The following is a 24,510-nucleotide window of genomic DNA, read 5'->3' on the forward strand; positions in this document are numbered from 1 at the left end:
TGAATTTTGGTAGGAAGAACATTGAAATAAAATATAAAATAGAGGGTTCAATTCTAAGGGGAGTACAGGAGCAGAGGGACCTGGGTGTATATGTGCACAGATTGTTGAAGGTGGCAGCACAGGTAGAGTGAATAGTAAATAAAACAGAGCATCCTCCAACTTATTAACAGGGGCATAGAGGAAGGGGGTGATGTTGAACTTGACTGCAATACCTGTTAGGCCTCAGCTGAAGCATGGTCGGTTCTGCTATAACACAGTAGTTCGTTCTCATGCAACACCGCATTATACAAAAATCACGTTATAGCAGCACCATTTAAACTAATCAGGGCGGAATCATGTTATATTCAATATGCGCTTTAAAGGTTCGCGCAACAGAAACAGTGTTACCAAATTCGTCAATCGTGTTATAGCAAATTCACATTAACAAAATGCACGTTATAGCAGAACAACCTGTATCGTGCACAGTTCCAGGCACCACATTATAGGAAAGATGTGTACACATTCGAGGGAGTGCAAAAGTGATTTATAAGAATGGTTTCAGGGATCAGAAACTTCAGTGATGAGGATTGATTGAAGACGTTAGGACTGTCCTCCTTGAAGAAAAGTGAAATAAGGGGAGACCTGATGGAGGGTTTCAAAATCATGAGCGGATCAGAAAAACTACCATCTCATCAAAGGATCAAGAATAAAGCGGAACTGTTTTAAAGTGATTCACATTGAAGCAAGGGTGAAGTGAGGAAAACCTTTTTCTCTCAGCGAGTAGTTATATAGTCAGCGAGTAGTTATAAAGTCATCGAGTCATACAGCACGGAAACAAACCCTTCAGTCCAACTAGCCCATGCCAGCCATAATACCAAACTAAACTAGTCCCACCTACCTACATGTTCCCTCCAAACATTTCTTACTCATGTACTTATCCAAATGTCTATTAAATGGTGTAACTGTACCCGCATCCACCACTTCCTCTGGAGGTTCACTCCACACACGAACCTCTTTCTGTGAAGAAATGTTGCCCCTCATGTCTTTTTCAAATCTCTCTCCTCTCGCCTTTAAATATGCCCCATAGACTTGAAATCCCTCATCACAGGGAAAGGACACCTGTCTTTCACCTCATCTTCATGATTTTATAAACCTTACCTCTCAACTTCCCACACTCCAGACAAAAAGTCCCAGCCCATCCAGCCTCTCTTTATAACTCAAGCTCTCCATTCCTGGCAACATCCTGGTAAATCTTTTCTGAACCCTCTCCAGCTAAATAATATCCTTCCTGTAATAGGGCAACCAGAACTTGACATGGTACTTGAGAAAAGACCGAGGCAATGTCCTGTACGACCTCAATATGGTGTCCCAACTCCTACACTCAAAGGTATGAGCAATGAAGGCAAGCATGCTAAATGCCTTCTTAACCACCCCATGTACATGTGACGCAAACTTCAAAGAATTATGTAGCTGAACTTCTAGAACTCTAGTTAGGGTATAGAATGCACCACCACAAATGCGGAGGATGCAGGTTCAATTGAGACATTCAAGAGAGCATTGGATGGTTATTGGATGAAAATAATTGGCAAGGTCTTTGAGGGAGAAAAGAAGAGCCTGGGACTCAGTAACACTTTGTTTGGAGAGCCAGTACAGGCATGATAGGCTGAATGGCCTTCCTTTGCACCGTAACTCTTCGATGATAATGTGATACTCTGTTGACATTGGCTTCAGTCCAAGATCCTGCCTCTTGCCAAGTGTCAGACTCCTGGCGTATTGCTAGCTTTGGACAGGAAGCGACTCAGCTCCACAGTCACAGCCCCTGTACGGCCGAAGAGCTTGCCAACATGCAGTGCACACACAGCCAGGCTTAAAGCAAAAACAATAAGGAGCAATAACCCTTCCAGAAAGAGGAGAGTCAGAAAAAGGGCCTTTTGTTACTCCTACAATCCTTTTGTTTTTGAATTAGCCCAGAGGAATTAATCGGCAAAACTTCCAAGAACTGCTTCCATCAACTTGCTGCTGAGCTGTAGCCTTCTGAAGAACTAAACAGTCCAGCTGATTAATTACAGCCTTCAACAGAGAAATTTATTAGACCCTCATCTCCTGCATTTGCTGATCCAAATTAAGCAATGTCATGAAATCTCCTCAGCTTAATACATCTGTGTGGTGCAATGGGCCTATCTCAGTGATCATAACTGGGAATTCAGTGCATTGCACAGTGACTGATATAGGCCAGGATGTTCAAGGATTAAAAGAAGACAACGCAGTAGGAGACAAATAAATGGCAGTGTAGGTTACAAAAAATGATGAGCGGTGAGTCCGGAACGAGAGGTCGCAAATATAGGCTAGGCCATTTCAGACTGACATGAGGAGAAATTTCTTCATCCAGAGAGTGGGGAGCCTGTGGAATTCTCTGCCACAGAAAGCAGTTGAGGCCAAAGCATTGAATATTTCCAAGAACAAATTAGATATTGCTCTCAGAACTGAAGGAATCAAACCATGTGAGGAGAAAGCAGGACCAGGGGATACTAGGACTCATGGGCCCAGCCTTAGAATTAGAGGGGGTCAATTTATATTGGAAATGAGGAAACATTTCTTCAGCCAGAGAGTGGTGGGCCTTTGGAATTCATTGCCATGAAGCGCAATGGAGGCGGGGGCGTCAAAGGTCTTCAAGGCAGAGATTGATAAATTCTTAATCTCACAAGGAATTAAGGGCGACGGGGAGAGCGGGGATAAGTGGCATTGAAATACCCATCAGCCATGATTGAATGACAGAGTGGACTGGATGGGCCAAATTGCCTTACTTCCACTCCTATTTCTTATAGTCTTATGGATGATCATAGTAAATGGCAGAGCAGGCTCAAAGGGTCGAATGGCCTATTCCTACTCCTATTTTCTATGTTTCTAAAGTTTGAAAATTGCCCGAAAGACAGATGTGTTGCTGATGCGTTTTGCTCATCACGACAAACACAGAATGGAAAAATAACATTCAAAAACTTGTCACACTGCTGAATTTCAGATATTCCTTATTTGTTTTTTTTAATTCATTGGATGTGGGTTTTGCTGGCTCAACCAGAATTTCTTGCCTATCCCTCATTAACCAGAGGGTTTATCCACACCTTGTTATGGGTCTGCAGTTACACTTCGGCCAGACCACATAAGGAGAGCAGATTTCCCTCCCTAAAGGGCATCAGTGAACCAGATGGGCTTTTACAACAATGGTTACAATTATTCGAGATTTTATTGAATTCAAATTCCATCAACCGCCCACCCAGGTGGGATTTGGATTCACGTGCCCCAGAACTTGTGGATTACAAGTCCATTGACATTACATCACTACTTCCCCAATTTAATGGCCAACATTTGGATAATGAAAGGAGTGTGGCCAAATCAGATTAAATCCATGAAGGTTGAGGCACCTTCTTATTCACATTATACCCTCAAACTGGCCTTGCCATCAGGGAGCTGATCTACAGTGACGAAACTTGACCAGGGCTTGACTGACTGTAAAGCACTTTGGAATGTCCTGAGGTTGTGAAGGGTGCTACGTAAATGCAAGTCTCGCACTCCTGCCCCGAGCTGCAATAACCAGTCCATCTCTTCACTGTCCAAACATAAGCCACAATCCGAGAGACGACCTCTGTCGCCGACTAACCTGATGCTTCCTCAGAATGACAGAGAATGAAAATTTCCCTCACCCTCCCTGACAGTTTATTGAAATCCTTGTTGCCACACAGTCTTTATTCCAGAGGAGGGGAGGACTGAAAGCGTTTTGATCGATCAGAATTCAACAGAATGGGAATTAATAGGGAGGGATTGGCTCCATTAGAATTCTGAGCCATGAACCATGGTGTTATCAGTGAAATGCAGCACTGTATGTCCCCAGAATCAATGTACCCAGTCCATATCTCTTCAAGGTTGGCGCTGATGCTTGTGGTATTCAACACAGCAGCAATAACACAAAATGAATACGCACCGCTAAAACGGAATGAAGGAAACATAGACGTACGTCTCCTTTTTACTCATGCTAGTTCTGGACAAAACATTTGTATTGTCAGATATTCCATGTAAGCCGATGACCCGCAGTCTGCGTTATCTTGTTGTGGGTAAATGTCTTCAAACATAAAACCAGAACATTAAAACACTGATACAAATGTTAACTATAAGCTCCAATTTAGGTTCAAGCTTCACTTTGGAAAACTACAATCAGAGGTTTCTGCTCACACAGTACTCCATGACTCCCAAGTATATCTCAAAAAGAAACTTTGCACGCAGTAAATTGTGCTGTTTATATAAAAACAGTCACTGTGCTTCAGTGATCACAGAATCATGGATTTATTACAGAGCAGAAGGGGATCACTTGGCCAAACCTGCCTGCACTGGCTTTAATATCCAGTGCCAATGCCCCGTATTCCTGCACACCATCACTATCCAAAGAAAATGGTGGCCTTCTTGTATACACCAGATTGCATTAGCAATAAGGAGACAAATGTTCGGCACAACATCGTGGGCCGAAGAGCCTGTTCTGTGCTGTATTGTTCTATGTTCTATGTTCTATGATCAGATAATCTCTTTATAGGAAGAAATAATGGTCAGGATGTACCACTTTCCCTTTGTTACACACTGACCTTACGCGCCTTTAGCCAAGTGGCAGCTGCGTCAAGTGTTTTGGAGGGTTTCTTGTAGTGAGGCTTGACGCACTTTCTCGTCGTATCTTAACAACGGCATCTCATTGATTAACTACCCCACCCCAATGTTGCCCCTCTCGTCCGGTTCCATCCGTCTGAGTCTCACCACGTACCATTCCTGGCATTCACTGCCATTCCTGGCACTCACTGCCATCCTGACATCTTCAAATGGCTTTTTTGAACCTGGACAAGCAAAGTCAGTCCAGAGCTGCCCTGCACAATTCCTGGTATTTTCCTAGACGAGGGAGACAATGGAAGTCTGGTGTCCCGCTTTGCGGGTGGAGTCGTGGAGATCCTACTGGGTGAGGTGGTATCATGGTGGAGTTCCTCAGCCCTCAGGATCAGCATGCACCAGGCCATGCCTGCCTGGTCCGAGGTTACCACCCAGGTCGGTGCAGTCTCAGCTGTCTGGAGGAAAGCCCAGCATAGTAGGAAGAAGGTCAATGATCTCCTCCACATCACCTGTGTAAATGCTACCAAATTCTCTCTGAAACCCAAGCTCCCTCTATCTCTGTGCTCCTGTACCCACCTCCCACCAAGACTCATGCTCTACCAGTCTCAATATTGCCTGCTACATCTTCCCCCACTCTCTGTCCCACATCCCTACCCCAACAATACTCAACCCCTCCGCATGTCCTCTGAGCTGAGTACTCATTCGCTCTGGACACCTCCCCACTTCCACCAACAGTACCAATGGCGACACCCACCTTAATAAATGGGTTCTCTCACCCCAGGGAGAAAGCAGTAGGGCTGAAAGAGTCAAGGAAGATGGTGCGCGGCCCAACAGTCAGCTCCTCACCTCTTTATTCTGACTGCCCCAAGTGGCTGACTGACCATCTCCAAGCTTCTGGGCTGGTATCAGAGCTGGTCTTGACTTGCTGTGTGGGGAATCCCGGCTGATGGTTATCTCCCTCCTGCCTTTGCGTCTGTGCTAACGACACGGTGTGAACCTGACTGAGGGAAAATCACAGAAGGCAAGACAAGGCTGCGATGGGCACCCAAGGAGGCTATGGCAGTGAGTGAAAAGCCTGAAAGGCAGTCTGGTCCAGTCCATAGCTGTTTCTGACTGGGCTGGCCAATGCCTGGCAATGGCTTTTGGAAGCAGAGGTCAATGCCACAATTGGCATGCCCATGCAGATGGCTGAATGCAGAACATCAGAGTACAGCTGAAGGAGAACATTAGCATCCTGGCTGCATCACTGCAATGGAAGGTGCCAGTACAACCCAAATGCTGCATTGAAGAGCAGAGGTAAGGAAATTAGACACATGCTATGTAGGTTCTTAAAGACTGGCACATGTCAGATGCCAATGCCTGTAGATGTGGGGTATGTATGGATGGTGTCTATGAAGAGTGTCCACCATGATGTTGTTATGCCATGTCCAACATGGAGGTCCACTGGTGCGAGCAGTGAGATGGAGTCACCCGACACCCACTCTGATTTACACCTTGAGAATGCTCAGCGTCCTGTCTGTTTGGGCATTTATAGAGTCATAGAGTTATACAGCATGGAAACAGACCCTTTGGTCTAACTCATCCGTGCTGACCAGGTATCCTAAACTGTTCTGAGGACATGGCAGATGGTGGAATCTTCATTCAATACAAATCTGGAATTGGATGACCATGATCAATGGAAACATCAATGGTTCACTAAGGTCCTTTAGGGAAAGAAATTGTCATCCTTATCTGGTCTGGTCTACATGAAACTCCAGATCTATAGGCATTGTGGTTGACTCTTAACTGCCGTCTGGACAATTAGAGATGGGTAATTAATGCTGGCCTGACCAATGGTGTGTACATCCTATGAATTAAAAAAGGACCTGGCATGCTTTTTCAATGTGTAGCTCAGCACCGTCATTCCCTCAGCTGATGATGAAGAGTCACTTCCTGACTTACTCTTGAAAGGTAAAGTTATCATGTAATAGGCAGCTGGGTCCAAATGGGAGACAATGAGCATCATGTTGTCTTTGGAGAGAGGGAGAGAGAGGGAGGGGTGGTACGGTGGCTCAGTGGATGGCACTGCTGCCTCACAGTGCCAGGGACCTGGGATCGATTCCAGCCTCGGGCGACTGTCTGTGTGGAGTTTGTACATCCTCCCAGTGTCTGTGTGGGTTTCCTCCAGGTGCTCCAGTTTCCTCCCACAATCCAAAGGTTAGGTGGATTGGCCATGCTAAATTGCCCATTTTGTTCACGGATGTGTAGGTTAGGTGCATTAGTCAGGGGTAAATGAAGGATAATAGGGTAGGGAACTGGATCTGGGTGGGTTACTCTTCAGAGGGTTGGTGTGGATTTGTTGGGCCGAAAGGCCTGTTTCCACACTGTAGGGAGTCTATGATTCTAGAGAGAGAGAGAGAGAGAGATAATTGATTATAGAGGTTAAGGGCATTACTCTACAGCAAGTAGGCAAAGGGGTAAGTATCTAGCCTGCTCCAGCCAGAAAAGGAATTAAATCTGTGTTGTTGGCATTATTCTGAACTATACATAGACCATCTATCGCACTGAGTGAACTGGCTGCCTGTAATCAACTTTCTCGCAAAAATCAAAGCCCATGGGATGGAAGGTAGAGTAGCAGTGTGCTCATAAATTTGACTAAGGGGACAGAAATAAGAAAGGTAATGATGAAGCATTATTTATTCGACTGGTGAGAGATATTTCCCTGAAGGTTCAATTTGGCTCACTGCTCTTTTTAATATATATTAATGCCTTGGGTTCATTGGGCATAATTTTAATGTTTTCAAGCATATTTGACTCTGGCAAGATAATGAACTATGGAGCAAATAGCAACAGACTTCAGGAAGACAGGCTGGCAAAATGAGCAGACACTAGGCAGATGAAACGGAAGACTGAGGAGTGAAAAATGATGCATTCCGTTCAGAAAATTTGAGGAGAGATAAGATAATGCAAAGAGCAGAGTGCTGAGGGAGCAGGATTAGAGAGGCAGGTGCTGGGGGAGTATGTGAATAAATCTTTGAAAGTTTGAAGGACAAATAAGAAAGCGGTGAAAAACACATTTGTAATTAAGTACTCACTTTGTAGAACAGAGTTTGAGTATTACTGACAAAGCACATTTTGTCAAAGATTTATGACTTGCAAACATCAGGACCAATCACAAGAATACCAATTCAAGGGGAAAACCAACATTGATACTAAAAGAGAGGAAAGTGCTGATTGGATGGCAAGTGGGCTCTGCTTGGTAGAGGTGTTGCTATGGAGAATGCGCCAGTTAATTATGATTGACAATTAACTGCCAAATTTTTATTGAATTTAGTTGATTCCAATTGGTGAAGGCATTAGGATAGCTAACATTGACTTTGTTGAGTTGAGACATGTGCAGTACATGCACTGGAGAGAGTGCAGAGGAGATTCACCAGGATGTTGTCTGGGATGGAAAGGCTCGGTTATGAGGAGAGACTGGATAGGCTAGGTTTGTTTTCATTGGAGGAGGGAAGGCTGATGTGGGGGGGAGGGGGAATTCGATTGAGATATACAAATTTCCAAGAGGCATAGGTAGGATAAGTCGTGATAATCTTGGGAGAAATTTAGACAAATATGTCTAAGAGGACAGAGGTTTAAGGTAACAAGAAACTAGTTTAGAGGCGATCTGAGAAAGCTATTTTTCACCTAAACTGTGGTGGATATACAGAACACACTGCCTGAGAGAGTGATGGAGGCAGATCCTCTCACAACATTTAAAAAGCACCCTCAGTCCTGGAGGAATGCTGTCTCCTTTTTTACTATATCATTTGTATATGGTAGAAATGACAAAGAAAAAGCTACTCTCTCTCTCTCACACACACACACACATACACAGTCTCTCTCTCTCTCTCTCTCTCTCTTTCTCTCACACACACACACACACTATCTGTCTGTCTGTCTGTCTCTCTCTCTCTCTCTCTTTAAAAATGCCAGGGCACAGTGGGTTATAGAACCAAGTGCAGGTAAATGGGATTAATGTAGGAGCAAATTACTGCAGATGCTAGAATCTGTACTGAAAACAAAAAACACTAGAAATCAAAGCAGGTCAAGCAGCATCCATGAGAGCAAACCCATGTTTCAAATCTACATTAGATTACCCACAGTATGGAAACAGGCCCTTTAGCCCAACAAGTCCACACCAACCCTCCAAAGAGTAACCCACCCTGACCGATTCGCCTAGCCTATACTTACCCTTGACCAATGTACCTAACACTATAGGCAATTCACCTAACCTGCACATCTTTGGATCGTGGGAGGAAACCAGAGCACCCAGAGGAAACCCACGCAGACACAGGGAGAATGTGCAAACTCCATGCAGACAGTCACCCGAGGCAGGAATCAAACCCAGGTCCCTGGTACTATGAGACAGCAGTGCTAACCACTGAGTCACCATGTCGCTCTTAAATAATGACTCTTCATCAGAGCTGTTGTGAAGTATAGGCGGGGCAGTAGTGGGGTGGAGTGCTGGGGCACAAACGGCACTGATAGTGCGGATTAAGTGATGGGAATGTGAGAATGGCAAAATAATATTGTATCCAACAGCCTAAATGGCAAGACCAGATGGTCCCACTGGAGTGGGGGCGAGGGGAGAGAGGACGTGGTGACAGAGATACAACAAGAAAGCTGAAAGAAAGGGAAGGAATGGGAGTGAGTTCACAATCTGAAGGTGAACTCAAATCCCGAAGGTTGTAAAGTGCCTAGCCTGAAGATACGACGTTGTGCCTCTAACTTGCGCTGTGATTCACTGGAGCCGAGGACAGATAAGTGGGATTACTGTAGTTTGGTGTTTGGTTGGCACAGACATGGTGGGCCGAAGGGCCTATTTCTATGCTACATGACTTTATGATGCTATGTTTTTTCTGTCTACAAAGAAAGGGCCCTACATGTAGGTTCCAGTACATGCAAGTGCATCATACTCAAAATCATTTGTCAGTCACACACTCAGCAAGTGTTGTCCAATTGCAGAATCATATCAAGTGTTGGGTGGTGTGCTGTGAGCTTGCCAGTTGGGTCTGGTCATTACCTTGCTTGCTGTGAGTAGCCTTGTTTGATGAGATCCACTGATTTTGGGGATGTACAGTCTGTATATCTGGCATCACATGTCACTGAAATTCATATACCACATTACTTAATTGTGTGATAGGCAGAACATGCTTTTGACTTGACGGCAGTATTCCTGTTCATGGTGAACACTATGTAGCAGCAGCATGAAACAGCTAGTTTGAGATACCTTCTGAGGTAATCGGAGATAGTGGGTGGCACGGTGGCACAGTGGTTAGCACTGCTGCCTCACAGCGCCAGAGACCCGGGTTCAATTCCCACCTCAGGCGACTGACTGTGTGGAGTTTGCACGTTCTCCCCGTGTCTGCGTGGGTTTCCTCCGGGTGCTCCGGTTTCCTCCCACAGTCCAAAGATGTGCAGGTCAGGTGAATTGGCCATGCTAAATTGCCCATATTGTTAGGTAAGGGGTAAATGTAGGGGTATGGGTGGGTTGCGCTTCGGCGGGTCGGTGTGGACTTGTTGGGCCGAAGGGCCTGTTTCCACACTGTAATGTAATCTAATCTTTTCAGGACTAGAAGTGAGATTGAATGAAGCTACAGAACAGTGAGATTTGGAACTCCTTGTTCATGAATCACAAAAAGCTCACATCCAAGTGTAGTGTGGAAGGGGGAAGGCAAATGGAATGTTGGTCTTCATATCAAAGGAAATACAGTGTAAAAGGAAGAAGGTTTTGCTAAAACTATACAAGGTACTAGTCAGACCCCAGCTGGAATACTGTGAACAGTTATCTTAGGAAAGGTGGAGAGACTGTCTTATGAGGAGAGGTTGAGTAGGTTGGGACTGTACACATTGGAATTTAGAGGAATGGGAGAGGACCTGATTAAAACATGCAAGATTATAAGGGAACTTGACATGTTGGTGCAGAAAAAATGTTTCCCCTTATGGAAGAGGCTAGGACCAGTGGGCATCATCTCTGAATAAGGAATCACATGTTTAAGGCAGAGCTGTGGAGGATTTTCTTCTCTCAGAAGCTGTGGAATTCTTACATGGCTGGGTCATTAAGTATACACAAGGCTGAGGCAATCAGACTTTTAATTAGTAAAATAATCAAGGGTGATGGGGTAAAGGCAGGAAACTGGAGTTAAGTGTTATCAGATCAATCATGATCTCAGTGGATGGCTGCACTGACTCAATGGGCTGAATGGCCTACTTCAGTTCTTACGTCTTATGATGTTATGGCCTTAGGCCAGCATCATTTCCCATCCCTTGCTCTTGCCCTCAAGTATTACAGTGAACTTGCTGACAATTTGATGGATTAAATGGAATTCGTTTCACACAGAGTGTGAGTTACTCTCAGCCATTCAGTGAGAGCATAGCATTTCCTTTCTCTTTCCAGTTTAGGCTTCGATGCTGCTGTTGGTGAAATTCTATGGGTTGCCAATAGTTGCCATGTGGTACGGAATCATCGAGACCAGTTTGAGAATGTTAACTGACTCCATTAGATGAGGTTTGGCCATCAGGACAAAAGGAGTACTCCTGGAAGGAGCAAACCAGTACGTCAATTGAGTTTTGGGTGTTCAGTTGCATACATACAACCTCAGAGGATGTATTGCAGACCATCGGCACCTTTGCAGAGGCATATAAGAGCATGGGTCTCACCCTGAACATCCACAAGACGACAGTCCTCCACCAACTTAGCCCAGTATTGTGGAGCAAATCCCCCATCACCAAGGTCCACCAGGAAACCTTAGAGAACGTTGACCACTTCAATACCTCGGAGTGTTTTACAGATTAGATTAGATTACTTTACAGTGTGGAAACAGGCCCTTCGGCCCAACAAGTCCACACCGACCCGCCGAAGCGCAACCCACCCAGACCCATTCCCCTACATTTACCCCTGCACCTAACACTACGGGCAATTTAGCATGGCCAAATCACCTGACCTGCACATGTGGGAGGAAACCGGAGCACCCGGAGGAAACCCACGCAGACACGGGGAGAATGTGCAAACTCCAGACAGTCAGTCGCCTGAGGCGGGAATTGAACCCGGGTCTCTGGCGCTGTGAGGCAGCAGTGCTAACCACTGTGCTACCGTGCCACCGTGTTCTGTCAGCCAAAGCAGCTATTGATGAGGTGATCCAACATCGTCTCTAGTGTGTGCTAGCGTAGCCTTCGGCTGCCTAAGGAGAAGGGTGTTTGAGGACAACAACATGAAATCTGACACCAAGATCATAGTTTACAGAGCAGTGGTGGTTCCCACCCTCCTATATGGGTCTGAGATGTGGACTATCTACAGCAGACACCTCAAGGTGCTGGGGCAGTACCAGAAATGTTGCCTGTGAAAGATCCTGAGAATTCACTGGGAAAACAGACACACCAACACCAGAGTCCTCAACCAGGCCACCATTCTGAGGCACTGAACCCTGCTTCATCGGCTGGCTGAGCACATCGTCCCCATGACCGACACGAGACTCCCCGAGCAGGTACTCTACTCCCAGCTCCAAAACAGCAGGCAAGCCCCACATGGGGACAGAGGAAGTGCTTCAGGGATACCCAGAAGGCCTCACTGGGGACATGCAGCATTCCCACCGACACCTGGGAATCACTGGGCCGAGATTGTCCAAAGTGGAGGAGGATCATCCAGAAAGGCGTCAAGCACCTCAAGACTTGCCACTGGGAAAAAGCAGAAGCCAGGGAAAACATGGTGCGCTGCCTCACCAACACCCCACCCTTCCCATGACCACCTTCTTATCCCAGTGTAACACAGCCTGCGGTAGCCCCATCAGTCTATACAGCCACCTACAGACTCACCCTGAGAGTGGAAGAAAGTGATCCTCATCTGTGAGGGACCACCAATGAATGAATGAATACGCTGTTCAGTTGGGTTAGTGACAGTGAGGTGTACTCATTCTTAAGTTGAGCTGGACGAGTGGCAATACATCTACCCAGAAGATTCTCCAATGGTATCAGTGGATGACATGATAAGATGGTACCAGCTGGTTGTGTCATTTATCCACACTGTTCTGAGACTCTCTAAGGCCTTGACATTCTTCTTAAAGTGTGGTGTCCATCGCTGAATGCCATTTTCCTGGTGAGAGCGAACCAGTACTTTACAAAGGTTTAATATAAGCTGAGAAACACTGATATTTGAACCATAGAGAGTCGACACTATAAGGAACCGTGAATCTAAGATAGGATTAGACCTAATTTTAACGAATGGCCGAGCAGAATTGAGGGGCATAATTGCCAAACAGAAACCTAGTTTTCCTTTAGTTAGTTTGTAAGCAGTGAAATGCATTCCAAAATAATATTTACAGTGCGCTAAAGGAACCAAAATTTAAATGCTTGCTTAATTAGGATAATAAGGGCAAATGAGAGTTTCTAACAAGGTTAATGAATGAGCACAGGAGGCAGCTAATTAAAGCAAACACTTGGAACTATCTACTCCAGGGAAGCTCTGCCTGATACCTCATACATAAAGAAAAGGAAGCATCGGAATTATAAAGTGCATTTCACATTGTAATGTAGGGGAGACAGCAGCCAATGAGTGCACAGCTAGCTCCCACAAACTGCAATGAGATAATAACCAGTACGCCTGGTTAAGTGATAGTTGAGGGATAAATATTGGCTGCTCTTTTGTTTTTGAAATATACACACCAAACTACATGGTTTCAGTTTAACACATCACTTGTGCGGACTAAAGGCCCACAATTACCAATTCCTGCAATTTTAAATTTTCATTTTATTGTTTTGTTTCAGATTTTAAGACACCCCGCATTGAACTTTTAAAAAGTTATCTTGCCGACATTCAGTTATGAATCAAGTATGTGATCAATTGTAATAAGATTAACTGTAGACTTGTTTCGTTCTGCCAAGGACTCCTTCGCAATTTTGTCATTTTGTCTGAAGTACTGTTTTTCTTTTCTTCTTGCTCGATTCACTAAAATAAAGTTTGGGGAGGCGGCAATAAGGCTGTAAGAAATAGGAACAGAGTAGGCTATTTGGGTCCTCAAGCCTGCTCCACCTTTCAATAGGATCATGGCTGATCCAACATTCCTCACATCCCCTTTCCTGTGTTTTCCACATAACCTTTGATTCCTCTGATCAAAAACCTATCAATCTCAGCCTCAAATATACCCTAGGACTCTGTTCCCACAGCACTCTGAGGCAAGGAGATCCAAAGACTCTCCAACTCTCTGACAGAAGAAATTGCTCCTCGTCTCAGTCTTAAATTGGTGTCCCTTTATTCTGAGACAATGCCCTCTAGCCCGAGACTGGGGAAACATCATGTCAGAACTTACCCTATTAAGCCCCTTAAGAATCCTGGATGTTTCAATGAGATCACCTTTCATTATTCTAAACTCCAATGAGTAGAGTCCCGTTCTTTGTTCATGAGACAATCCTTCCATATCAGGGATCATACTTGTGAAACGTCTCTGAACTGCCTCTAATGAAATGATATCTTTCCCTGAATAAGGAGACCAAAACTACTCACAGTGCTCTAGATGTTTACTGGACTGTTACCCCCGAGTCCAGGCTAATGTTCTAAGTACATAGGTCCACAATCCCATGGTGGAATTTGAATTCAATAAGAATTTAGCCAAATGGTGAACCATGGGATTACTATCAATTCTTGTAATGGCATATTTAGTTCACTGACGGCCTTTAATCAAAGACACCTCCCACCCCAGTTATAATCTCCTCCAATCTCTTCTGTCAGAAAAGAAGATACAAAGGCTTAAATATATGTACTAACAGGTTCAAGAAAAGCATATTCCCGCTGTTATTAGACTTCTAAATGGACCTCTTAAATTCAAAATTTAATGTTGACCTCGTTCTCTATGCACATTTTCTACAATCGTAACATAGTATTCCTTGCTCTGTTCTATTATCATAATGCACTTTGTATGGAATGGTCTGCCTGTACTGCTCACAACACAAAACTTTTCACTCTACCTAGGTAGATGTGACAATAATAAATCAAATCAGATCAAAACTTTAGGGAAGAAAATCTGCCGACATGTGACTCCAGATGGCCTAGCAAGCTACCCAGCTCAAGGGCAAGTAGAGATGGACAATAAATGCTCATCTGGCCAGTGCGACCCATATGCAATAAACAAATATATTTTTAAATGACCCATGGTCTAACTTTATTTGATAATGGGGCGATATGGTGTTGCAGTGGTAATGTCACTAGATTAATAATCCATAGACCCAGTCTAACGCTCTAAGGGCATGCATCTGAATCCCACCATGACAAATGGTAAGGTTTGGATGTAGGTTTGCTCGCTGAGCTGAAAGGTTCATTTCCAGACGTTTCGTTACCTTACTAGGTAACATCTTCAGTGGACCTCATGTGAAGCAATGCTGAAAATTCCTGCTTTCTGTTTATATGTTTAGGTTTCTTTGGGTTGGTGATGTCATTTCCTGTGGCGATGTTATTTCCTGTGGTGTTTAAATTCAATGAATAAATCTGCAATTATAAACTAGTTTCTGTAATAATAACATTGAAACTTTCACTATCATTGAAAAGGCACCTGGTTCACTCATGTCCCTTTGGGAAGGAAGTCAGCCATCCTCACCCACTCTGTCCTACATATGACTGCAAATCCACAACAATGTGGTTGACTCTTAACTGAAACTTAACAACTTTCTGAAGTAGCTCAGCAAGGTACACAGTTCAAGGGCAATTAAGGTCAGGCAAATAAATGCTGGACTTATCAGCAATCCTTCCGTCGCATGAAAGATTAAAGAAAGCCTCCCTGAATTCAAATTCGGACAATGAATCACTTTATAGATGGGGAGTCAACTACTGTGTAGATTCATGACACGGAGTTTAATTGATGAACAGTATAACCTGATTGATGTTGGATGGGAAACACCATTAAAAGGATTTGTGAGGTGCTCAAGTCTACAATACTCCGTGTGCCTGTGAGGAAAATTTAATAAGACTTTCATAAAAATTTCATATGTAATGGGATTCAGGGTGAGCTCACAAACTGGATACAAAATTGGCTGAAGGCAGGAGACAGTGGGTGAAGGGCTGGTTTTTGACTGGAGTTCTGTGGCCAGCGGTGTTCAACAGGGATCAGTACTGGGTCCATTTTTGTTTGTCATTTATATGAATGATTTGGATGAGAATATAGGAGGCATGGTTAGTAATTTTGGGGATTATACCAAAATTGGTGATGTAGTCAGTGGGGGAAAAAGGATATCTAAGATTACAAAGATTGACCAATTGGGTCACTGGGCTGAGGAGTGACAGGTGGAGTTTAATTTGGACAAACCAAACGAGGGCAGGGCTAATACAATTAAAAGTAGGGCCTTGGGTAATGTTGTAGAACAGGGAGACCTAGGGATTCAGGTACATAGGTCTCTGGAGTTTGCATCACATAGATAGGATAGTAAAGAAGGCTTTTGGTATGCTTTCCTTTATTGGTCAGAGTATTGTGTACAGGAGTTGGGAGGTCATGTTGCAGCTGTACAGGACATTGGTTAGGCCACTGTTGGAATATTACGTGCAATTCTGGTCTCATCCTATCAGAGAGATGTTGCGAAACTTGAAAGGGTTCAGAAAAGATTTACAAGGATGTTGCTAGGGTTGGAGGATCTGAGCTACAGGGAGAGGCTGAACAGGCTGGGGCTGTTTTCCCTGGAGCATCGGAGGTTGAGGGGTGACCTTATAGAGGTTTACAAAATTATGAGGGGCATGGATAGGATAAATAGACAAAGTCTTTTCCCTGGGGTCGGGGAGGCCAGAACTTGAGGGCATAGGTTTAGGGTGAGAGGGGAAAGATATAAAAAAGACCTAAGGGGCAACTTTTTCATGCAGAGGGTGGTACCTGTATGGAATGAGCTGCCAGAGGATGTGGTGGAGGCTGGTACAATTGCAACATTTAAAAGGCATTTGGATGGGTATATGAATAGGAAGGGTTTGGAGGGATATGGACCGGGTGCTGGCAGGTGGGACTACATTGTATTGGAATATCTGGTCGGCATGGACGGGTTGGACCGAAAGGTCTGTTTCCATGCAGCACATCTCTATGACTCTATGTAGACAGGGTTAAGAAAGTGTTCAGCACGCTTGCCTTCATTGCTCAGATCTCTGAGTATAGGGGTTAGGATATCATGTTGAGGTTGTATAGGATGTTAGTGAGGCCTCATCTGGAGCACTACGTCCAGTTCAATGTCCCAGTTATTGGAAGGATATGATCAGAAAAGATTTATCAGGATGTTGCCAGGAATGGAGGTTTGAGTTACAGGGAGAGGCTGAATTGGCTGGGACTTTTTTCACTTGAGTGTGGGAGGTTGAAGTGTCACCTTATAGGAGTTTATGAAATCATGAGGGGCATGCAGAAGGTGAATAGCAGGTGTCTTTTCCCGAGAGTCGGGGAATTCAAACCTTGGGGGCATAGTTTTAAGGCAAGACGATAAACATTTAAAAAAGACACAAGGGGCAACTTTTTTAAAGAGTGATTTGTTTTCGTAAGAGAAAGTAATGGATGCAGGTATAGTTACAATGTCTAAAAGACATTTGGATAAGTACACAAATAAGAAATGTTTGGAGGGATAGGGGCCAAGTGCAGGCAGGTGCACTTAATTTGGCATTATGGTCAGCATGGATTTGTTGGACCGAAGAGTCTGTTTCCATGCAGCATGACTTTATGACCTTCTATGGCTCTATGAGACCATAGAAAATAGGAACAGGAGTTGTCTATTCAGCCCATCAAGCCTGAATAGGATCATGACCGATCCGACATTCTTCACGGCCACATTCCTGCCCTTCCCTTGTAAGCTCTCTATTGATCAAAAATCTATCAATCTCAGCCTTAAAGCACTCTGCCCCTACAGCTATCTGTAACATGGAGCTCCAAAGACTCATGACCCTCTGAGAGAAGGAAGTCCTCCTCACCTCAGTCTTAAATTGATGCCCCTTCATTCTGTGAGCATCAATTCTAAGATTCTCGTAATTGTCAGAATCTTGCTCTCAGAGAGGAATGGTACAGAGCCAGAAATTAGACTTAAAGGGGTTACTATTTCCCGCATATGGGACTCCCATCAGAGTAGACTAGTCAACCACTGAAGACTAGAGAAGAAGAGATGTCAATGGAGGAAGTGATGTTAATGGAATGAATGACCAGAGAGTCCACACACTGTGTGAGGTTTATTCAAAAACTTCGTGATCTATGGACCAATGACAACTGTACAGGACAATTCACAAGAACTACCAATATAAAAGGAAAACAATATTCATGCCATATGAAAGGCGGATGCTGATTGGTTAGCAAATGGATGCTGATTGGTCAAGGCATTGCCATGGGTAATGCCCCAGTTAAAGCTGACTGACAGTTAACTGCTGAGCTTGGTGGAGTAAGGAAAATCCAGAGTGTGCAAGAGGTCGGAACTGGAGGGGCACAGACATTTTTTAGGATACGGGAGGGCTGGAACAGAGCACAGCAATAAGGATAGGGAGATGCCATGGAGAGATTTAAAGACAGAGATCAGGATTTGAAAATCAGTACATTGCCAAACCAAGAGCCAATGTAGGTCAGTGAACACAGGGGAATGGGTGTGAGTTGGAATCTGTGCTGCAGAGTCGTAGATCAGCTGAAGTTCACAGAGAACATAAGGTTGGAGCTGGGCCAAACAAGCACTGGAATAGTCAATCACCTTCTCCTGGCAATAAGGGAAAAGACAATAAATATGCCCTTGCCACCATCCTACCCATCCCAGGAATAAATTGTTACACACAGGGCAGTAAATGTATTAATTGAACCACTGAACAAGAGATCGCAGTGGTCCTGTCCCTACCTTAGTATTTCATGAGGCGAGAAAGAACTGGAAAGTTCAAATGGCACAGTTAATTTATAACCAGACCAAAACCCTTCCCATCAAAGTTTAACCTTTGCTGTCATTAGTTTTATGAGACCCTCCGGCTGTGGGAAGCTCAGTCTGGTATCTGTCAATGTCACGGTTTTAAATTAAAACGAATTGAAACTCAATGCCAAGACTTAACTTTCTGCTTTTATCGTGGGGGGTGAGGGGTTTGTAATTCTGATGGATTCTCGGGTTACCGTGGCAACGGTTGAAAGCAGGCTGCCAAGTCTCAGTCAGCACCTTCGGGCAATCACAAGGAAACAATGCCTTCTTAAAGTCTCAGCCTATCAGCTGCCAATCGTCAGCACATTTACAGCATTAAATTCCCTTCTCCCTTTATAACATCAATCGCATGAATGGCAGGGGCACGCAACTCACTTGGCCCAGCAAATAATACCTACCTCACACCAGGCTCATTGCTGGGGACTTTCACGTTGTGTCGTATATTAGAAGTAACCATACTCGGTTGAGGTAGACATACCTCAGGAAGGATCTATTGAGTCTCAGAAGGGATCAAACACAGTTTCACCAGAATGATACTGAGGTTAAATGGGCTGCCCCCTACAAGGCATGTGGTCCTTTGAGTATAGAAAATAATGGTGTGATCTACTTGGGCTGTTTTAAGATGATTAAACAAGGTCGATAAGTTGGATAGAGAGAAATCATTTCCTCTGTTCACACCAGTTTTAGACTATAAAGGGATGGGCTAAGAAAATAAAATCAACACACAATGCACATACATACACGTGTACAAATGGACAAAGATATATGCTCTAAGACACACCTACGCGGACACACAAACAGACGTACAAACACAAAAAGACAGGCATGCATGCATGCACTCAGTGCTCATGTACAAAGACAAATACACACAAAGCTACATGCATGCACCCAGCCACACCACACAAACGACAGACATGTACAAACATATATACATGTCACAAACCACACACACAGGCAAATATGGACATGCACAGATACACACCAATACAGACATGCACAGAAATGCACACAAACACGCATGTACACACACAAATACAGATGCAGAGAAACACACACATACACACAAATTCAGACACATGGAGAAACACACATAAACATACATACACAGAAACACACATATGCATGCACACACACACACATATAGAAAAACACACATACACACAAAGAACACACTATCCCTCATGTTGACAGCGAGTACCAAATGTGAAGATGAGCGAATAATTTTCTCAATGCAAGCTTTCACCAAACACCATCAGGAAACATGAAGAAAGAACTTGGTGAGAAAGTCAAATCATCCTCATGATGTAGAAATCAACACTTTGCCTTTTAAAAAAATTAGCTGTGTCTTTCAAGGCACGTTACCAAGGCAACAGAATGCTTTTAACAAGCACCAAAAACAACATATTTTGACCCATCATCAATAATCTGAAATCAATCTCACATCATCACACTGCTGCAAAGCTACAGAACTTTCTTCCGATTGGAACTAATCCCCAAGATAAGTTCTGAACTATTTACGACAGTCAATGCTCATGTTCCCGTTTAGACAGCAAGTGTTACTGCTTTATGGCCTGTGAAGGATTTAAAAGATTTCAACCTTTCTCGTAAAGGTTGGATTTGTGACCTCGAGCTTATTTCCTTTTTATCTCTTTAACTCCCACTCCTCAAACCCTACTGCTTCAAACCACAGTCAGTGTGTTAAAGGTGACCAATTTAGCAGAGGGATGGTATCAGAGCAAGTGTGCAGGATGAGATGAAAAAATAGTGATAAAACTGCATTAGCATTGTGTCTTCCCTAATTTCAGGATGTCCTTATTGCATTACAGCCAATGCAGAACTTCTGAAATATAGTCACTGTTGTGAAAACTGGAAACATTGCTGCTAATTTGTCCCCAGTAAGCTCACACCAACAGCAATATTATAATGACCAGATAGTTTAGTGGAACTAGTTGAGGGATAAATAAAGGCTGAGTCAACAGGGTTAATTTGCCCATTCTACTCCAAAATAGCACTAGGAGGAAGTGAGTACCGCAGATGTTAGAGATTAGAGTCAAGATTAGAGTGGTGCTGGAAAAGCACAGCAGGTCAGGCAGCATCCGAGGAGCAGGAAAATGGACGAATCCTGATGAAGGGCGTTTGCCCAAAACATCGATTTTCCTGCTCCTCGGATGCTGCCTGACCTGCTGTGCTGTCCTAGCGGCTTGGCAACCATTCTAATCTCGAATCAAAATAGCACTGTCAGGGATGGCAGCTAGGACCTGGGTTAAAGCCTCGTCTAGAAAGACAACATTTCTAACAGTGTAGCACTACAACTTGAGCCTTGATTATCTATTTATATCTCTGTACAAAGTTAAAAACCACACAACACCAGGTTATAGTCAAACAGGTTTAATTGGAAGCACACTAGCTTTTTGTACACCCCAGTCCAACACCGGCATCTCCAATTCATGACTATATCTCTGTAGTGGGACTTGAACTCACAATCTTCTCACTCCAAGGGAGAGATCACTGGAGAACTTAGGAAAATAAGGAAATGGCAGGCTTGACGAATTCGAGATTTGCAGTTCGTGATCACAATGGAGGAAGGGGATTAAAAAAAAATCTGGTACAAGCAAGTCTAATAATATGATACAAGTAAGAATGGTAATGGAGAAAATAATGGGATTTAGAACATAGAATATAGAACAGTGCAAGCCCTTCAGCCCTAGATGTTGTGCTGGCCTTCCATCCTGTTTAAAATGCCAGGCCATGACTGTTTCCACATCAGAATATTTTAAGAAAAAGTCAAGACCATTACAGACAGGCACATTGCCAAAAATTTTCAAACCTCTCTAGATTCAGAAATTGTGCACTCGAAATGGGAAACTGCAGATGTGACCCGTTTATTTAATACGGATTGCGGGAAATGAGAAAACAGTTAACTAGAAACATATAATTGAAACATCAATTTTGAGAGGGACACCAGTACTTATCAACAGAGACAGAGTGACTGAACAAGTATAAGTTGAACAGAAAGGGTCAGTGTGGATTTAGAAAGGATATATCATGTCTGAATAATCCAGTTGCACTTTCCGAAGTACTCACTAGCATGACAGATAGCAAACTGTCTAAAGATGCTCCCTATTTGAACTTTGAGCAGATGTTTCGAGTGGAACTTTAGGTGAATATGCAATAGTCATTAATATCGAGTGAGTTCAGTAGAAACGTGGAAATAAAAGCAAAATAATGTGGATGCTGGAGATCAGAAATAAAAACAGAGAATGCTGGAGAAACTCAACAGGTCTGGTAGCTTCTGTGGAGAGAGAAACACAACGAGCATTTTGAGTCTCGTATGACTCTATTTTGGAAGTAGTTTCTGAGTTTCTCCAGCACTTTCTGTTCTTATTTAAGTCATTCAGAACTGTGCTGTGTTTACAGCAACAGTGACCACTCATCTCAACATCTTCCAAAACATGTCATTGACAGCTTCTTTTGCTGTTAGTCCTCTTACCGTTAAAATTCACAACTGGATGATCCTTTCGGTCACACTGAAGTTCATTTTCGAGAAGGCGTTCTGAACTCTGTGAGGCCATGGAATTGCACCTGATGATGAGCAGGCAACATGGGACGGAAAGACAGCAGGTCACCAGCTGCGATACACCCATGGTGTCTGTCCTAGCGGCTTGGCAACCAGGGTGGTGGGACTTGGGAGGAGTGCCTGAAAGGGAACAGATTGGTTTACTCGCGAGGTAATCTCCTGATTCCAAAGATCTATTCACAATACATCCATTCAATATCTTTACTCAGAGAGGGTGAGAATGCGGAGCCTGTGACCCTTGGCAGCGTCCATAGTGAAGAATGCAGATATAGCTCAGGAGAGACTTAGACTATAAGACATAGAAGCATAAGTTAGGACATTCAGCCCATCCGGTCTGCTCCATTATTCAATCATGGCTGATAAATTTCTCAACTCCATTCTCCAGCTTTCTCCCCATAACCATTATGCCCTTGATACTCAAGAACTTATCCATCTCAGTCTTAAAGATTCTCAATGACCCGGCCTCCACAGCCTTCTGTGGCGATGAATTCCATAGATTCACCACTGTCTGGCTGAAGAAGTTTCTCCTTATCTCCATTCTAAAGGTCTTCCCTTTACTCTAAGGCTGTGCCCTCGGGTCCTAGTCTCTCCTACCAAGGAAACATCTTCCCAACATTCACTTTGTCTAGGCCATTCAGCATTCTGTAAGTTTCAATTAGATTCCCCCTCATCTTTCTAAATTTCACTGAGTATAGACCAGAGTCCTCAAATGTTAAGCTTTTCATTAGTGGGACTGTTCTTGTGAACCTCCTCTGAACATACTCCAAGGCCAGTACATCCTTGCTGAGATATGGGGCCCAAAACTGCACACAATACTCCAAATGTGGCCTGACTAGAGCCTTATAGAGCCTCAGAAGTTCATCCCTACTTTTATATTCAAATCCTCTCAAAATAAATGCCATCTCAACCTGCAAGTTTACCTCGAGAGAATCCTGGACTAGAACTGGAAGTGGGAAGTTATGTGTGGATCTGAGGACATAGAGAAAGTGCTTAAAGAATACTTTTCGTCAGTATTCACATTGGAAAAGGGCAATGTTAGTGAGAATATGGAGATACAGACAACAAGATTAGATGGGATTGTGGTTGACAAAGAGGAAATTTTAGCAATTTTGGAAGATCTGAAAATAGATAAGACCCCTGGGCTGAATGGGATTTATCCTCGGATTCTCTGGAAAGCCAGGGAGGAAATTGCAGAGCCTTTGGTTTCGATCTTTATGTCATCATTGTCCACAGGAGTAGTGCCAGAAGACTGGAGGATAGCAAATGTTGTTCCCTTGTTTAAGGAGGGGAGTCGGGACAACCCTGGTAATTATAGGACAGTGAGCCTTACTTCGGTTGTGGAACACTAAGGTGTTGGAAAAGGTTATAAGAGATAGGATTTATAATCATCTGGAAAAGAATAATTTGATTAAGGGTAGTCAACACAGTTTTGTGAAGGGCAGGTTGTGCCTCACTAACCTTATTGAGTTCTTCGAGAAGGTGACAAAACAGTGGATGAAGGTAAAGTAGTTGATGTGGTATATTTGGACTTCAGTAAGGCGTTTGATAAGGTTCCACACAGTAGGCTATTGCACAAAATACGGAGTTCCGGGATTGAAGGTGATTTAATGGATCAGAAATTAGCTAGCTGAAAGAAGACAGAGGATGGTGGTCGATGGGAAATGTTCATCCTGGAGCTCAGTGGTGTGCCGCAAGGATCTGTTTTGGGACCATGGCTGTTTGTCATTTTTATAAATGGTCTGGATGTGGGCATAGAAGATACATTAGTAAATGTGCAGATGACATTAAGGTAGGCAAAGTTGTAGATAGTGTAGAAAATGTTGTGGTTTACAGAGGATATAGATAAGATGCAGAGTTGGGCTGAGAAGTGGCAAATGGAGTTTAATGTGGAAAAGTGTGAGGTAGTTCACTTCGGAAGAAATAACAGGAATGCAAAGTACTGGGCTCATGGTAAAATTCTTAGCAGTGTAGATGAACAGAGAGATCTTGATGTCCAGGTGCATAAATCCCTAAAAGTTGCCACCCAGGTTGATAGGGTTGTTAAGAAGGCATATGGTGTGTTGGCATTTATTGGTAGAGGGATTGAGTTTCAGAGCCACAAGATCACGCTTCAGCTGTACAAGACACTGGTAAGGCCGCATCTGGAGTATTGCATACAGTTCTGGTCACCACATTATAGGAAGGATGTGGAAGCTTTGGAAAGGGTTCAGCTGAGATTTACTCGGATGTTGCCTGGTATGGATGGAAGGTCTTACAAGAAAAGGCTGAGGGAACTGAGGCTGTTTTTGTTGGAGAGAAGAAGGTTGAGAGATTACTTAATCAAGATGTATAAGATAATCAGAGGGTTAGATAGGGTGGACAGTGAGAACCTTTTTCCTCGGATGGTGAAGGCTAACATGAGGGGACATAGC

General features: G+C 43.8%; 1 protein-coding gene across 3 annotated transcripts in view; it reads right to left on the reverse strand.

Moving 5' to 3' along the window:
- The window catches only part of sema5ba (sema domain, seven thrombospondin repeats (type 1 and type 1-like), transmembrane domain (TM) and short cytoplasmic domain, (semaphorin) 5Ba), a 324,529-nt gene that overhangs the window by 190,542 nt on the left and 109,477 nt on the right, over nucleotides 1-24,510 (reverse strand). For all 3 annotated transcript variants that reach the window (XM_087989341.1, XM_087989339.1, XM_087989340.1), the window contains exon 3: nucleotides 22,013-22,219. In XM_087989341.1, coding sequence (XP_087845467.1) covers nucleotides 22,013-22,166 — 154 coding nt within the window. In that variant the 5' untranslated portion in view covers nucleotides 22,167-22,219. The remainder of the gene's footprint in view (nucleotides 1-22,012; nucleotides 22,220-24,510) is intronic.

The sequence above is a fragment of the Chiloscyllium plagiosum genome, unplaced genomic scaffold, assembly GCF_037043375.1.
Source record: "Chiloscyllium plagiosum isolate Xiang-an unplaced genomic scaffold, Cpla_swu_hap1 HiC_scaffold_7, whole genome shotgun sequence".
NCBI lineage: Eukaryota > Metazoa > Chordata > Chondrichthyes > Orectolobiformes > Hemiscylliidae > Chiloscyllium > Chiloscyllium plagiosum.